The sequence below is a fragment of the Cyrtonyx montezumae genome, unplaced genomic scaffold (genome assembly GCF_038088225.1).
Source record: "Cyrtonyx montezumae isolate F1298 unplaced genomic scaffold, pur_monq_1.0 scaffold_18, whole genome shotgun sequence".
NCBI lineage: Eukaryota > Metazoa > Chordata > Aves > Galliformes > Odontophoridae > Cyrtonyx > Cyrtonyx montezumae.
In genome coordinates this window covers 9,710,997-9,727,235 of record NW_027071914.1, presented here as the reverse complement: position 1 = coordinate 9,727,235, position 16,239 = coordinate 9,710,997, and the positions used below count along the sequence as shown (strand labels likewise).

At 62.4% G+C, this 16,239-nt stretch overlaps 1 protein-coding gene across 14 annotated transcripts; it reads left to right on the top strand.

Moving 5' to 3' along the window:
• The first annotated feature begins 61 nt into the window (after window positions 1-61).
• Window positions 62-16,129, top strand: PDLIM7 (PDZ and LIM domain 7). 14 transcript variants are annotated; one of them, XM_065734597.1, is made up of 28 exons: window positions 62-145; window positions 1,281-1,387; window positions 3,941-4,092; window positions 4,409-4,439; window positions 5,908-5,924; window positions 6,561-6,706; window positions 6,962-6,998; window positions 7,576-7,614; window positions 7,726-7,871; window positions 8,116-8,152; window positions 8,669-8,707; window positions 8,798-8,952; window positions 9,229-9,265; window positions 9,797-9,835; window positions 9,935-10,089; window positions 10,324-10,351; window positions 10,864-10,902; window positions 11,029-11,183; window positions 11,437-11,473; window positions 12,019-12,057; window positions 12,169-12,323; window positions 12,557-12,590; window positions 13,486-13,544; window positions 13,684-13,918; window positions 14,003-14,183; window positions 14,360-14,480; window positions 14,898-15,013; window positions 15,234-16,129. In XM_065734597.1, exons 2-28 carry the CDS (start codon window positions 1,283-1,285, stop codon window positions 15,318-15,320), a joined length of 2,421 nt encoding a protein of 806 aa, XP_065590669.1. In that variant the 5' UTR covers window positions 62-145; window positions 1,281-1,282; the 3' UTR covers window positions 15,321-16,129. The 14 variants fall into 14 exon arrangements, with proteins under 14 accessions (XP_065590669.1, XP_065590673.1, XP_065590677.1 ...); XM_065734598.1 differs by having other exon boundaries at window positions 71-141; XM_065734601.1 differs by lacking the exons at window positions 7,576-7,614; window positions 7,726-7,871; window positions 8,116-8,152.
• The last annotated feature ends 110 nt before the right edge of the window (window positions 16,130-16,239 follow it).

The following is a 16,239-nucleotide window of genomic DNA, read 5'->3' as shown; positions in this document are numbered from 1 at the left end:
CGGCGGTCCCGCCCCGCCCCGCCCCGCTCCTCTATAAGCTCGCGCCGGTCGGGGAGGGGGCGGTGCCCGAGTTCGAGTCCCGCAGCCGCCTGCTCCGCTCGCCCGTTGCGGCGCGACCCGATCGACCCCGTCCCGCCGCGGGTGGGTGAGTGCGGGCGGGACCGCGGCGTGCGGGGAGGAGCGGGGACCGGGTCTGAGCCCTGGGTCACGGGGGGGGAGGAGGGGGGCGGCGGTGGGCGATTGCTTGGGACAGGGGAAAGGACGCTGTGCAGGGCGGGTGGGGCTGGCTGGGGGGGTAAGTGCCCCACTCCCCCCGTGGAGCAGGGCTGGAGCGGGGGTCGGGGCGTGGCTGTGTCCCGCAGGACGCGGTGACCCCACGGGACGTGTCTCTGCCCATCCTTTGATAGAGTGCATGACCCCCGTAGGAGGGGGGATGCTGTCTCGCCCACCCACTCCACCCTCCAGCTGCCCCCGGCCCAGTGCAGCCGCAGCCCCCGGAGCAGGGAGCCCCGTCGGGGCTGTGCGGCCGCTCCATGCTGGGGAATGTCTGACACGCAGCCTGCACCCAGCGAGAGGGGAGCAGCGGGTGTCAGCTTACACGCCTTATATAGCCCGGGCCGAGCTGGGGGGAGCGGGGGCACTCCGGGCTCCGGCCTTGCAGCTTCTCTGTCCCGTCGGGGCGCGGGGAGATGCTACGGAGCCGGGCCTGTGCCCGCCACGTAGGGCTCGGAAGGTCCCCGCGGTTCCCCTTAGGCGAGGTACAGTCCCGTGCCTGGGCCGGCTGACAGCTGTCAGTGTGAGCACGGGGCATCCATCCCTGCTGCCCAGAGCCCTGTGGGGATGGGCTCACGCCCAGGTACAGCTGCTCAACCAGCTGCTGCTGCTCCAGCTCAGCTGCTGTGCCAGGCAGCTCTGGTGGCAGCGTGCTGTGCTGCTTGCCCGGCAAAACGCTTGTGGCTGCCATCCCTCTGGCTAGGAACGGCTCCTAGCAGCTTGAGGTTCTGTAATGCAGTGCTGTAAGGCAGAGCCCATCCCGGGTTTGGGATGGCTGAGTCGCTCTCCGTGCATCACTCTGGCCTCTCAGCTCCAACACCCCTTAGGAGATGCTGATGGATGTGGGGTGCGTCCCTAACCACGCTGTGGGAAGGTCAGGGTGGAGCTCCTGCTGGCAGTGTGGCCTGTTTCCTCCTGCCCAGTCCTGGCAGGCCCCCTCCTCGCCCGCTCTCCCTGTTGTTCCTATGCAGCATAACACCAGGATCACACCCTCTTCCATTTTGCAGAGATGGGCGAGATGGAGTCCTATAAGGTGATGCTGAACGGGCCGGCGCCCTGGGGGTTCCGGCTGCAGGGAGGGAAGGACTTCAGCATGCCACTCTCCATCTCCAGGGTAAGAGATGCTGAGAACCAGTATAGTCCACCCTCCTTCTGTCTGTGGGTGGGAAGCTGCGACTGCATCCAGAAGGCTGAGGCAGAGCTGTACAGGGGATGAGAGTGAGCTGGGCCTTGGAGCACTGGTTCTTGCTCTGCTCAGCCCCTTTAGAGCCACCCCAGCCCCTTATCAGCTCTGGTTTGTCCGGGGGGGAGTGTGTGCTGGGGGTGTTCCGGGCAGGGAACTGCAGCAGTGATGTGAAATGCTGTGCAGGCTCCGCGGTGTCATGGTGCGGTGGGAGGCAGGGGGGCCTCTTCCGGAGCCATTCCTATGTGGGGGCAGCTCTGTGTGTGTGTGAGCTGTGGGAAAGGCCTGGTCTGCATAGCGATACCAGGCTCAGCGTCTCAGGGCCGGCTTTGTGCAGGCACTCAGCCCGAGACTGCACTGCCACTGGTCCTGGGACAGGTCCCATCCATAAAACCAGCCCGGTTCTGGAGCAGGGACGTGCACGAGATGTGCTGCCAGCTGCCTATATCTGGCACACCCAGTGGGAGCTTCTGGTGTGATGCTTACCCAGGTTGGGGCTGTCTCTGGGGTTGGTGTGGCTCCCCGTCCTTGGGTGGCCTGCTCTGTGGGTGCTCACAGCAGCTCCAGCTGCAGAATTGCCTTATAAGCCTTGGAATGTGTCTGCACCGCCGTGCTGCTGACGCTGGGGCAGCTGGCACAGGGCTGTGGCTCTGAGCACAGCACTGGGCACAGGGTGGGGCCTGCCCCCTGCACTGTGTGCCCATCACAGGTCACGGGTTTCTGCAGCACCCACCCCAGGGGCACTGTGCGAGGCCGGAGTCACCCACGCTGCTGCCCTGGGCCGACCAATCTTTGCAGAGAACTGAGACGGCTTCAGCAAGTTTATTCTCTAAAAAATGTTTCTCTTGGCTGCAAGCCAGGGCTTAACAAAGGGTCTGATCAGACGGAGGAGCCTCCGAGGGCCCAGGGCTGGGGCCTCACGGAGCAGCAGCAACAACGTGCATACAGACCAGCCCCGCTGCAGGGCCTGGGGAGATGCTGCCGGCAGGGCAGGGCTCTGCAGGGTCCCAGCACCGCGGCTGCACAGTGCCAAGGAGGATGCTCCTTTGTGTCTGACTCGCTTTGCTGCCAGATTTGGAGCTCTGGATGGAGGTGTCCGGCCACGGTGGCACTCTGAGGTGTGAGGACAAAGGCACAGCTGGGCGGGGAGGTGAGGAAGGAAACTGTGGCTGGTGGGGCCGGGCAGGAGCCTCAGCCCACGGTGCAGGAAATGGGAAGGCTGGAGCTGGGATCCGTTGAGCTGGCACCTGCCGAAGGGCTTTCCTGGCGAGCCTGGGTGCGGCAGCGTGACGCAGCCTGCCGTGCTCCCCCTCGCCTGGGCAGCCATGCAAAAACCTCTCCCTGCTCCCACTGCTGCCTCTGATCCCATTCTGCTTCCCAGCCCCGGGGGCAGCAAGCTGGGGCTTGCAGGAGTGGCCGGGAGCTGGCCAGAACTGCCTACTGCCTCCAGCATCCTCCTGTGCCGGGTAGCATCAGGGGTACTGCAAGGGATGCTGTGTCCCTTTGGGAGTGGCAGTGGAGCCGGGGTACCTGGTGCTGTGCTCAGAGTGGGCTGGGCTCTGCGCATGGGTGAGGAGGGCCATGATGCTCAGCAGCAGGGATTTTCCAGCCCTCTGACAGTGCTGGGAATCTGGCTCGCTCCTTTTATGTTCATGTCGAACAGGGCTTGAGGAAATACTTGGTCTGAATCCAAACGCCTCAAGTTCTTCTGTGCTGGAGGAGCAGGAATGGCTGCGGCCTGCCCACGTCTGTCTGTCTGAGTGTATGTCTGTCTGTCAGTACCTGAGAGCTGTGTGCAGTGCTCCTGGGGCTGGGACCCTTCTCATTGCCAACAGAAGTGGGGGGCGTCCAGGGGTGATCCAGGCATATCCCAGCCCTATTGCTGAGCTGTGCTAAGGAAGCAGGACAGGAGCATTACCCAGCTGGGGGATGTAGGGGCCTCCCCCAGCCCTAGTGAAGGCTGGGAGCATGCCTGTGGTTTGCAGCCCGTGGGGTGAGCTGTGGGCTGCATGACAGGCCCTGACTCACCCTGCTCGCTTCCTGCCCCGGGACCTTGGGGCCGGCTCCGTGACCTCCTGCTGCAGCTGAGCCAGCACGGCCTCTGCTGCTGGGCATCACCTCAGCACACCTGGGCTGTCCCTGGGCCACCTATAAGGATGGTGCTTGTACTGTCCCTGGAGTGCTGGCACGTCTCTCCTAGCAGCGCTGTGCTGCAGCATAGTGCCTGGGGCAGGGCTCAGCTGCTATAAGGAGAGAGAGGCTCTCTGGGATAACAAACTGGAGAACACAGGGTGCTCTGCAGGTCCCTGCGTCAGGCACAGTGTGTTCAGACTGCGGTGGCACCGTGCTGTGGGAGCTGTCCTGTAACGGGGTTAGGAGCTGTAAGGGGTGTTCCCAGCGGCCCTCTCTCTGTGTTTCTCAGGGGCACAAGATCATCTTTCCATTTACTGCCGCTTTCCCTGACGCTCTCTGTCTGTCCTGCAGCTGACTCCAGGTGGGAAAGCCGCCCAGGCTGGTGTGGGAGTGGGCGACTGGGTGCTGTACATTGATGGGGAGAGCACCAGCGCCATGACGCACATCGAGGCCCAGAACAGGATCCGTGCCTGCGGGGACAGGCTCTGCCTCACCCTGAGCAGGTAGGATGTGTGGATCCCAAAAGCTTATGGTACTGGTGCAGCTGGAGTGAAGCTGCGGCCCTGTACCCATGGCCACCCTGAGCCTGGCAGCCCTGCTGCTGTGAGGCAGCATCGTGCAGCTCCTACAGCCCCAGCTGGATCTGAGGGCTCTGCATGGCTGGATGGGGCTCATCCCATCTGTAGCAACCCCAGCTTTAAGCCATCACCTCTGACTATGGGGTAGTGCTGCCTGGCTGCAGTTCCTTGGTGTCAGCATCCCAGCCAGAATGGATGCTGGGCATATGCAGCATCTGCCTCACTGTATCCTCTCTTGCAGAGCCCAGAACCACCTGGGGAAGCCACAGAAGGTAGGTGTTGCTCCAGCACTTCTGGCAGCTGCTGAGCCCCGGGCTGGGGGTGGGAAAGTCTCTGAGCTTATCTGGAGGAGTGGACTTTGCTCCTGGGGCCCAAGGGCTTCTTGGGGACCGGGGTGTGTTTGGAAGGCTGGCAAACTCCCCGCATGTATGGCAGCTGCAGCACAGCCTTTGGGCCCCCCATTCACTATTGCTGGAGCGAAGGGAGGCAAGGCTGGGGCAGTGGCTCCTGAACAGAAGCCACTTGCATGCTTTCTGCTTGTGCCTTGGGATGGTTTTGGGCAGCGTGAGTGCATGCAGAGCCCCCCCACAGGGCACTTACTAATCTTCAGGCTGAGTTTGCAGCCTGCTGTCCCTGGGCTGGATGCCCTGCAGAGAGGGGATCTGGCTGGCAGAGCCCCACGTGCTGTCCGTGTCCACGTGTCACTGTGGGGCTCTGCGGGCAAGAATGGATCCAGCTTTCCCACCTGGCTGCCTGCTGCGCTGCCTGGCCCAGGGCTGCCCCTTGCATGCTGCTTGACGTGTGAGCCCGTGTCTGTGTGTTTTGTCTCGCTCAGGACTCACTCCCCTGCTCTGAGCCCCCGAAATATAACTTCGCTCCCAGCACCGCCCTCAACAAAACAGCTCGGCCCTTTGGGGCCGGCTCGCCTCCGAACCCGCGGCCTGGGCTGGTGACGAAACCTGTGACGTACGTGCCCCTGGCTCCTGCCTGCACCCCCCAGCACAATGGGTATGTTGCTGTCCATCCTGCTCCCCAAGAGTACAGGGAGCCCGCTGCCCGGCCCTGCTGCACCTTGCATGCCAGACATCTGTGGGTGGGAGTGGGCAGTGGTGTCCGTGCTGAGGTGCTGAGACTGGACAACAGGACTGTCACATGTCACACGTGCCTCCTCCTTGCTTGAGGCTGTGTCCTCCTGCACCAGCCTTTGGGGAGCCCCGGAGGGTGTGGCACAGCTTCTGGAGCGGCTGCTAACTGTGCCAGCCCTGCAACCAAGGGACAGGAAGGCTGTGGCTGCTATCAGCAACACCAGCCCAGGGCCATCTCACGAGGATGAGCTGGGCAAAGGGAAGCCACAGAGCCCTGCGCCGTGCTGCCTGTGCCAGCCCTGAACCCTATATGGAGGTTCCAGTCTGCACACTGTGTGCTCTGCTGCTGTGTGCCCAGCCTGCTGCCGCTCCTGGCCACAGCATCCTGGAATTGGTCAGTGGGGGATGTGGCCCTGGCTGTTCTCTGCACCCAGGCCTGTTGTGGGGGATGAGGATGGCATGATCTGGTCCGTTGGTGACTGCCCCTTCCGCCCGTTGTGCTCCCAGCCCTGGGTGAAATGGCCATGAGTCGCAGGGGCAGGGGGAGTGGTGCAGGCTGTAGGTGAGCTCTGGAAACTTCTTGGGTTCTGTGGGTCTAATTTCACTTTCCTTCTCTTTCTCCTTCTCTCCCTTTCTCTTTCCCTCTCTCCTACAGGTGCAGAGCCTTGACAAGTCAGTAAGCCTTTTGCCTGCTCTCTCTAGCCTTCCTGCATGCCTCTTGCCCTGTTAAGTGACCCACTGGTGCCCTGTCCTCCTGGGGCAGAGTTAGTCCAGGGACTGATTGTCCCCAAGCTGACAGCTCCTGGCTGCAAGCTGTCCTTAGCCTGAAGTGTGAGTGCTGCCTGGTGCTGCTGACTGCGAGGGTGTCAGGGTGTCCTTGAACCAGGTCCCTCTCCAGCACAAGAAAGGCTGTGCTGTGCACTCTGCCATGGGCATCATTGGTGATTATTGAGCACCATGCAGCTCTCATGTGTGTGATTTGGACCTTGGCTTATCCTTGCCTCATTCTCTTTCCTCCTGGCCTTTAGTGCTGGCCTCAAACTGCAGAGATGCAAAATCTGTCCTGAGAAGACGCCCTTAATGGCCTCTTCCTTTGCTGATGATGTGGGGTGGGGAGGAGAGCACTGTGTGATGTGTCAAATATGTGCTGTCATGCCACTACTGTAAGCTTGAAGAGATGTGGGGTGGCCCCAGGGGGATGCTGCAGGGATCCCTGTGGGTCTGTGGGGCAGCAGTGTGTGCCAGTCCCTGTGCCACTGTGCAGGGGCAGGATGGTGCCAGCTGAGTGCCTGCCCCTGTTGCTTGCAGGAAACCACAGGAGCACCCCAGTTCCCCCAAATATGACCCCAGCAAGTTGCATCTGATCGAGGACTCTGAGGACTGGCAGCCCCGCAACACCAGCACCCAGTCCCGCTCCTTCCTCAAACTGGCCCAACTGACGGGCACAGACAGCTGTAAGTCCCTGCGGGTCTGGGGCTGCCTGCGGGTGCTTGGAGCCAACCTGGCTGCAGGGCAAGGTGACATGATGCTCTGACTGCATTGACCCTGTGTGTGGCATAGGCTGTGCAGGGACACAGTGGTGCCCGGGGTGGGGGAAGCAGGTCTGGGGGAAGCAGGGGGAGGGGTGCCCAGTGTTCATCCCCTGGTGGTGTGTGGGACCGTCTGCTGCCGACTGACTCTGTCTCCTCCTTTCTCCCCGCTTCACTCAGTTGAGGACCATGAGGATGAGCTGGTTAGGAAGCCCAGGTAAGGGGCAGCACAGGGTGCAGCATGGTTCCTGGCTATGGGCTGCGGGGCTGGGGTTTGAGCCCCCCCAGCTGTTGACCTCTCATTCATGGCTGGTGGCAAGTGCAGTTCCTGTCCTTTGCTGTCCTGTCACTTCCAACTCCTCGCCTTTGTCCTTTTCCCTTTCTCCAGAGCTGAGGTGGTCACGGAGCTGCAGCACCCACACTGCTCTCGCCTCTGTGAAGGGCACTGCCAGCACTGTGCCACAGCTGTGACCATCCTGTTATGAGGGTCCTGCCAGGCACTGTGCTGCCACTGTCCCCAGCAGGATCCTGAGCACTGCTGGCACTGGGGAGGCTGAGCTGCAGATGCAGTGGGTTTGGTGGGGCCCGCTGGCACTGGTATGGCCTGACTGCTGCTGTTGGGAGGTACTGGGCTTTATCTGGACCTTGGGTACAAGGTGCTGTGACTGTGGTGGGGAGCTCGACTGGGGCGAGTGCTGCTGGCATCACCGTGAGGCTGGAGATGAGCCGTGGGGGATGCTCCATGCTGCATGCTGGTGATTTACCCTTGTGCCGCCATTTTCTTGCTGCTACAGGGGTCCCCGTGTGTCATTTTGGGGTACAGAGGAGGAGTGGTGAGTGCTGGGCCATTACAGGGGTTGCTGCAGGTTCTGCCCCATGCTGGCAGCTGGGCAGGACCAGAGTCAGGTCAGTTCTGGCTGAGTGCCTGACCCTACTGCTCACAGGCAGTCCATGCACCCCCCTGGCACCCCTGCGTGTGACCCAGGCAAGCTGCGTCTGATGGAGGATGCTGAGGACTGGCAGCCCCGCACCGGCACCTCCCAGTCCCGCTCCTTCCGCAAACTGGCCCGGCTGACGGGCACCGATGGCCGTAAGTCCCCGGAGCCGCCTGTGGCTGTGGGTCGAGGTGGCCCTGGGTTGTGCCGTGGTGGCCCATGTTGTCCCTGTGTTTGGTGCAGGCCGTGTGTGGGGCTGTGGGGGCCCTGAGTGTGCTGCGGGCTGTGTGTGGGCACATGGGGTATGGGGGAGGTGGGAAGGCGTGTCCGGTGTTCGTCCCTTTGTGGTGTGTGGGGCTGCCGACTGACTGTCTCCTCCTTTCTCCCCACTGCACTCAGTTGAGGATCACGAGAACGAGCTGGTTAGGAAGCCCAGGTAAGGGGTGGGCAGTGGCTGTGCTCTGCTGTCCTGTCCTGTCACCTCCTGCTCTCTGTCCCTCTCCATCCTTTCCTTCTCTCCAGAGCTGAGGCGGTTACAGAGCTGCAGCACTGTGCTCACCACCTCTGTGTTGGACCACAGCTGTGGCCATCTCACCGTGATGGTCCTTCCCTGGGCACTGCAGTGCCTGTGTTACCAGGCAGTGTGCCCTCATGTGGGGCTGTCCCCAACAGGATCTGGGGCACTGCTGTGCTGGGGAGGCTGAGCTGCACCATAGCATCCCAGATGTGACACATCCCTGGGGTCTGGTGGCACTGGCAGAGCCTGGCTGTGGGTGTTGGGAGATGTGTGGCAGCACTGGAAGCTCAGCCCATGGGGTTTGTGGTGGCTCTTTATGGACCAAGTGCTGCCGGCATCTTTGCTGGGTTCAGAGATCAGTGGGACTGAGCATAAGCGATGAGGAATGCCACGTGCCTGCAATTTACTGTTGTGCCGCCATTTTCTTGCATGCAGAGATGCCCGTGGGTCGTTCTGTGGTACAGAGGAGCAGTGGTGAGTGCTGGGCTGTGGCAGAGGTCGGTGTGCGTTGTGCAGGGCCGGGGTCACGTCGGTGCCCACTGAGCTCCTGCCCATCGCTCACAGGCAGCCCCCGCAGCACGTGGAGCCCCCCCCCACCCCCGGGTGTGACCCGGGCAAGCTGCGGCTGATGGAGGACGCTGAGGACTGGCAGCCCCGCACCGGCACCTCCCAGTCCCGCTCCTTCCGCAAACTGGCCCGGCTGACGGGCACCGATGGCCGTAAGTCCCTGCGGGTGTGGGGCTGCCTGGAGCCGGCTGTGGTTGCGGGTTGAGTTGATGCCAGGCTGTGGCTGTGGTGGCCCCGTGTTATCTCTGCATGCTGTGTGGGTCCGTGGAAGCTCTGAGTGCACTGTGGGCTGTGTGTGGACATAGAGTGGTATCGGGGTGCTGGTTTGGGGGAAGTGGGGAGGGGTGGGCAGTGTTTGTCCCTTTGCACTGAATGTGGCTGTGCTGCCACTGACTGACTGTCCCCTCCTTTCTCTCCGCTGCACTCAGTTGAGGACCACGAGGATGAGCTGGTTAGGAAGCCCAGGTAAGGGGTGGGCAGTGGCTGTGCTCTGCTGTCCTGTCCTGTCACCTCCTGCTCTCTGTCCCTCTCTGTCCTTTCCCTCTCTCCAGAGCTGAGGCGGTTACGGAGCTGCAGCACCCACACTGCGCTCACCTCTGTGATGGGCACCGCCAGCACTGGGCCACAGCTGTGACCGTCTCATTGTGAGGGTCCTGCCTGGGCACCACATTGGTGCTGTCCCCTGCTGCTGTGCCCTGATGCTGGGCTGTCCCCAGTCTGGGCATCCTTGGGCACTGCTGGCACTAGGGCGGCTGCACTACACCATGGTATCCCAGACACAACAAGTTGGTGGGGTTTGTTGGCGTTGGTAAAGCCAGGGCAGCAGTGGGGCCACATGCATGGGAGCCTGTGGGGCTTTGTGGAGGCTGATGTGGGGCAAGTGCTGCCAGCATCTTGACTGGGGTCAGGCTCCCATGGAGCTGGGGGTCAGCCCTGCAGAGCTTCACGCTGTGTGCCAACAATTTACCATTGTGCCGCCATTTCCTTGCACCATAGGGATGCCCGCGGGTCGTTCTGTGGTACAGAGGAGCAGTGGTGAGTGCTGGGCCCTTGGGTTGTGCTGCTCCATGCTGTTGGGTGGGCAGTGCAGGGTCAGGTCAGTGCTGGCTGAGCTCCTGCCCCTGTCGCTCACAGGCAGCCCCCGCAGCACGTGGAGCCCCCCCCCACCCCCGGGTGTGACCCGGGCAAGCTGCGGCTGATGGAGGACGCTGAGGACTGGCAGCCCCGCACCGGCACCTCCCAGTCCCGCTCCTTCCGCAAACTGGCCCGGCTGACGGGCACCGATGGCCGTAAGTCCCTGCGGGTGTCTGGAGGTGGCCCTGGCTGTGGGTTGTGGTGGCACCAGGTAGTGGCCATGGTAGCCCCATCTTGTTCCTGCGTTTGCCATTCCTGGGCCATGGTGGTGCCTGGGGCACTGGTTTTAGGGTTGAGAGGGAGTGGGTGCCAGGTCCTCCTTCCTTCTTGCTGTGCGGGGCCATGCTGCTGCTGACTGACTCTGTCTCATTTCTCCCCGCTGTGCTCAGTGGAAGATGTGTTTGTTAAGAATCCCAGGTAAGGGAGCGTGAGGCACAGCATGAGCTCCAGGCTGCATGTCCTGGGCAGGGTTGTGGGCACTGCTGGCACTGAGCTGGGGCAGTTGAGCTGTGCTCTTGGGGCTGGCAGGAGTGCGGTGGCACTGGCAGACCTTGCTGTGGGTGTTTTGAGGTGCTGGGCAGTGCTGGAATTGGTTGCTGAAGCCCATGGGTTGCAGGGGCCCGGAAGAGCTGCTGTGTGTTGCTGTTTGCTCTGTGGAGCCGGGCTGTGTGAGGAACGGAGTAGAGATTGGGAAGGGAACTGTGTCCTGCTGAGCTGGGGCAGCATCTGAGTGCTCCTGCTGGGGGCAGCTCTTCTGCCTTCCCCTCCTGCAAAGCCTTGTGCCTTGGTGCAGTGACTACTGAGTGCTGGAGCTTGGCGGCTGCCTGAGAGTGCTGCTGACATCACCAGGGTTTGGGGATAAGGGTTAGGGAACACTGTGCCAGGTGCCAGAGATTCACCGTTGTGCCGCCATTTTGTCACTGCTGCAGAGATGCCCGCAGGTCGTTCTGTGGTACAGAGGAGCAGTGGTGAGTGCTGGGCTGCGGCCGTGGTCTGTGTGGCCCTGGCCTTGGGCATGGCTGCCCCATACTGGCAGCTGGGCAGGGCCAGAGTCAGGTCATTGTCAGCTGATTGTGTGCCCCTGTCGCTCACAGGCAGCCCCCACCCCACGTGGAGCCCCCAACCACTCCTGGGTGTGACCCGGGCAAGCTGCGGCTGTTTGAGGATGCTGAGGACTGGCAGCCCCGCACCGGCACCTCCCAGTCCCGCTCCTTCCGCAAACTGGCCCGGCTGACGGGCACCGATGGCCGTAAGTCCCCGGAGCCGCCTGTGGCTGTGGGCCGAGGTGGCCCTGGGTTGTGCCGTGGTGGCCCCGTGTTATCCCTGTGTTTGGTGCAGGCCGTGTGTGGGGCTGTGGGGGCCCTGAGTGTGCTGCGGGCTGTGTGTGGGCACGTGGGGTATGGGGGAAGCGGGAAGGGGTGTCCGGTGTTCGTCCCTTTGTGGTGTGTGGGGCCGTGCTGCTGCCGACTGACTGTCTCCTCCTTTCTCCCCACTGCACTCAGTTGAGGACCGTGAGAATGAGCTGGTTAGGAAGCCCAGGTAAGGGGTGGGCAATGGCTGTGCTCTGCTGTCCTGTCCTGTCACCTCCTGCTCTCTGTCCCTCTCCGTCCTTTCCCTCTCCAGAGCTGAGGCGGTTACGGAGCTGCAGCACCCACACTGCGCTCACCTCTGTGATGGGCACCGCCAGCACTGGGCCACAGCTGTGACCGTCTCATTGTGAGGGTCCTGCCTGGGCACCACATTGGTGCTGTCCCCCGCCGCTGTGCCCTGATGCTGGGCTGTCCCCAGTCCGGATGTCCCACGCAGGACCCTGGGCACTGCTGGCACTGGGGAGGCTGCGCTGCACCGCGGTGTCCCAACACAAAGTCAGTGGTTCTGGTGGCACTGGCACAGCCTGGCTGTGGGCAGTGCTGAGACCTCAGCATGAGAGGCAGCAATACTGGGGTACTGTGACTGCAGGGGAGCTGGGAACTGGAGGGGGCAAATTCTGCTGGCGCCGCTGTGGGGGGGAATAAGCCGTGTGGAGCGCTCGGTGCTGTGTGCCCATGATTTATCCCTGTGCCGCCGTTTTCTCTACACCTCAGAAGCCCCCACGTGTCGTTCTGTGGTACGGAGGAGCCGCGGTGAGTCTGTGGCGGGGGTGTGCGCACACAAAGCCCTCGGGCAGTTCTGGCTGGGCAGGGCAGGGCCGGGGTCAGGTCAGTGCCCACTGAGCTCCTGCCCATCGCTCACAGGCAGCCCCCGCAGCACGTGGAGCCCCCCCCCACCCCCGGGTGTGACCCGGGCAAGCTGCGGCTGATGGAGGACGCTGAGGACTGGCAGCCCCGCACCGGCACCTCCCAGTCCCGCTCCTTCCGCAAACTGGCCCGGCTGACGGGCACCGATGGCCGTAAGTCCCTGCGGGTGTGGGGCTGCCTGGAGCCGGCTGTGGTTGCGGGTTGAGTTGATGCCAGGCTGTGGCTGTGGCGGTCCCGTCCTGTTTGTGTGTTGGCCGTGTGTGGGTGATGTTGGGGTGCTGGTTTGGGGGAAGTGGGGAGGGGTGCCCGGTGTTCGTCCCTTTGTGCTGTGTGGGGCTGTGCTGCCGCCGACTGACTCTGTCTCCTTTCTCCCCGCTGCGCTCAGTGGAAGATGATGATGTATTTATTAAAAAGCCCAGGTAAGGGGGGGGGTGCGAGCACAAATTCCTGGGCTGTATGTCCAGGCCTGCAGGCACTGCTGGCACTGCGCTGGGGTGGCTGAGCTGCACCGTGGTCTCTCGGGCAGCTGGGGTGAGGAGGAGTGTGCTGGCACTGGCAGACCTTGCTGGGGGTGTTGGGAGGTGATGTGCATCTTTTGGAGATCAGGTGGATGAGCTCATGAGGCTCAAGGCCCTGCATGGAGACAAGGAAGGACACGGGCTAGGGCTGTGGCACAGCTTTGCCTTTCCACCATCCCTCTTGCCTTGGCGCCGTGACCACTCAGTTCCAGATCTGCCTGGTTTGCTTTGTTGCAATTAAACACTTACATTTTTATAGCTATCTCCTTCTTGTCCTTGCCCTCAAGAGGCACAAAAGTACTGGCTCTCCACCTGACACTGTCCTTGCTCCTCTGGGTCCTGCTTGCCCTGGCTTCTCACAAGCCTAGTGCTGGCAGTGTGCTGGGGGTATACAGACTTTACCCCCTCTGGAACCCACCCATCCCTGCCCTTCCTGGCTCTGCTGGAGCTGGCTCAGTGCTCCCCACACCAGACACTGTGTATGAGGTGGAGGTGTGCCTGGACACTGTCACACTGGAGCAGGCAGCAGTGTGTGTGATCCCCCACGTCCTTGACCAGCCCGCAGCACCTCAGCACTGGGGCATGGCGGTCCTGTGCTCCCACCCTGCTGGGTGGGATCTGGGGGTGCTGTGGGGCTGAGGGCACTTGGCTCCATGCCCAGCACCAAACTAGCTACTGGCTGGGAATGGGTGCTTGGCCAGCTCTTGGCTGCAGAGTGGGGTCCCTGATGCATGCAGAAGCCAGCCTGGGCCCTGGGAGTAAGCGTGGCCAGCAGGATTAACTGGTTGTTCTGTAGCCAGGTCTCTGTGCCGGACCCATCCCCGGGAGCAGCAATGAAGACAGAACCAGGATTGGGTGAGAAGAATGTTTTCTTTGAGTTTGGGACAAAAGGAGTGGGGACATGGTTAGGACTGGTATTGGTGGATGCATCTTGCCTACCAGTGAGTGCAAAGGGCTTGGGAGCATCCTCCAGGAGGCTTCTGTTTGTGTTCAGCCCCCAGGACCCCCGCTGCCACCCCTGGCCCTACCAGCCGCCCGCCCTGGGCTGTGGATCCCTCATTTGCTGAGCGCTACGCCCCAGACAAGACGAGCACGGTGCTGAGCAAGCACAGCCAGCCAGCCACGCCGACTCCCATGCAGAACCGCAGCTCCATCGTGCAGGCAGCACAGCAGGCACCCGAGGGCCCCGGCCGCACACCCCTCTGCTACAAGTGCAACAAGATCATCAGGTGAGCCCCGGCCTCTGCTGCCCCGCCACCATCCTGGGCACTGCCAGGCCCCGCTGTGGCTGATGTGGCTGTGTCCCACTGCAGGGGACGCTACCTGGTGGCACTGGGACATTATTACCATCCCGAGGAGTTTACCTGCTGCCAGTGCAGGAAGGTGCTGGATGAGGGCGGTTTCTTTGAGGAAAAGGGCTCCGTGTTCTGCCCCAAGTGCTACGACATGCGCTATGCGCCCAGCTGTGCTAAGTGCAAGAAGAAGATCACTGGGGTGAGTGTCCCTCAGTCTGCCCTGCACTTCCCCATCCCTGCGCCCTGCTTACCCCTGTGTCCCCAGCTCTGTCCCTTCCCATCCTGCCCCAGGGATCCCCTGTCTCTTTCAGCCCTTGGCTGGGTTTCCTGGTGGTGTGGGGTGCTCCCTCCTGCCTGACAGCAGTTCTCTTCCAGGAGGTCATGCATGCGCTGAAGATGACCTGGCATGTGCAGTGCTTCACCTGCGCAGCCTGCAAAACTCCCATCCGCAACCGTGCCTTCTACATGGAGGAGGGACAGCCCTACTGTGAGAGAGGTAGGACCAGGGAGGAGCCCACATCACCCCACACAGCCCGGGGGTACTGCCCACTGGTGGGGCTCAGCACCTGCCCAGCAGGACCGAGGAGGGAAGTGCTGTGGAGCTCTCCCCAGGATGCAGGGAAGGGAGGGCCCCCCCCCGAACCCTCTGTCCCCATCCTCCCTGGTGCTGGGTGGTGCCATTGCTGGCGTGTTGCCACAGTGATGAACATCAAATGTGAGTGCTGCATCCCGGGTGGGGAGATCCACCTCTTCCCTGAGGCCCAGTGGTGGCAAGGGCCACCCTTCCCCAAGTACCTTCTTGTGCTTCAAGTGCTGCCCCTCTCCAAAGTTGGAAGCAAGTTGTCCCTGGGCTCTGCTGCAGGGGTTGTGGTCTTAGAGGAACCACTGACCTGTGCTCTGCTTCTGCTCACAGACTACGAGAAGATGTTTGGCACCAAGTGCCGTGGTTGTGACTTCAAGATTGATGCTGGGGACCGGTTCCTGGAGGCACTGGGCTTCAGCTGGCATGATACTTGCTTCGTCTGTGCGGTGAGCCATGTGCCTGCCTGCTTCCCCCTGCTGTGAGCTGTGTCTCACACAGGGAACATGCTGCCATTGGGTTTTCCCCACCTGGCTCTGTCCTGGCGGCTCTGAGCCAGCTGCTCCCTGACATCTGTGCTGGGCTGCAGGAAGGGTTGCTGGGGCTCAGCATGGGAGGGGATGCTGGGGCTGGCTCAGCCCTCATGACTGCCTGCACTCTCCTCCCCAGATCTGCCAGACCAATCTGGAAGGGAAGACATTCTACTCCAAGAAAGACAAGCCGCTGTGCAAGAGCCACGCTTTCTCCCATGTGTGAGGGGCAAGAGTTCAGCTGTGCCCATGCATGCCCCTGGCCCTGCATGCTCCTTTCCCACCCCTTCCCCTGCCCCAGGGAGCCAGGCTGCAACTTCACCCCTTCCCCTTGCTCCTGCCTCTTTCCTGGCAGCTCCTGTCTGGGCCCCAGCAGAAACAGCACTGGCCCCTTCCAGCTGGCTGGGTTCTTCTGTGCTCCCTTAGCTGACATAGGAGTCTGGGGAAGGGGATGCCACAGAGCTCTCTTGCCCCCAGTTTGCTCAGTACAGCAGCTGCAGTCATGCTGAGGTCGGAGCTGGGGAGGGTCTGGCTGCACCAGGGCTGCTCTTTTGCTTTGATGGGGCCCGGCTGCCTTGGCACTCAGCACCAGGGCAGGGATGCTCCCAGCCTCCAGTTCCTGCCAGGCTCTTCCCTCGCCTCCCCAGCTTCATGCTCAGCACATGGGATTGAGCACTGGCCCTTCTCCCTCTGCCCGCAGTGACCCCACAGCCCAGCAGCCATGGTTTCCTACCCACCCCCACATGGCTGCATGCCACGGAGCTGGGGGGGCCATGGGGCTGTCTAGTGGCAGCACCCCTGTGCCATGGAGCAGGACTGTGTGCCGTGCCTGCCCCGGCTGTGGGCTGAGAGTGCACACCAGCCTCTGGCTAATGGGTTCCCATCAGGCTTGAAAACTGCTTCCTACCAAAGTGCGTGTGCCACCGCCGTCCCAGCACTGTAAATGCCTCTCCCAAACCCCCACTCTCTGGTCGGGCTGCGTCTGATGTAGCCACGGTGCTTTTAGTGCCTTGAATAAACACATCTTTGCGAGTGCCCGCTGTGTGGGGACTGGTTTCACCGAGCTTGGTGTGGTGGGGACCAGGAAGGTCACGCGTGGCCCCGCTCCTGCCTGCTGGAGCTCCCAGCAGGGAGCCCTGCCCTGC

Bases quoted from the DNA above. Each gene is read 5' to 3' on its own strand.
- PDLIM7 (XM_065734597.1), top strand. From the start codon at position 1,283: ATGGGCGAGATGGAGTCCTATAAGGTGATGCTGAACGGGCCGGCGCCC. The intron at 6,707-6,961 runs GTAAGTCCCTGC...CGCTTCACTCAG, and splicing joins ACTGACGGGCACAGACAGCT to TTGAGGACCATGAGGATGAG. The intron at 9,836-9,934 runs GTGAGTGCTGGG...TGTCGCTCACAG, and splicing joins TGTGGTACAGAGGAGCAGTG to GCAGCCCCCGCAGCACGTGG.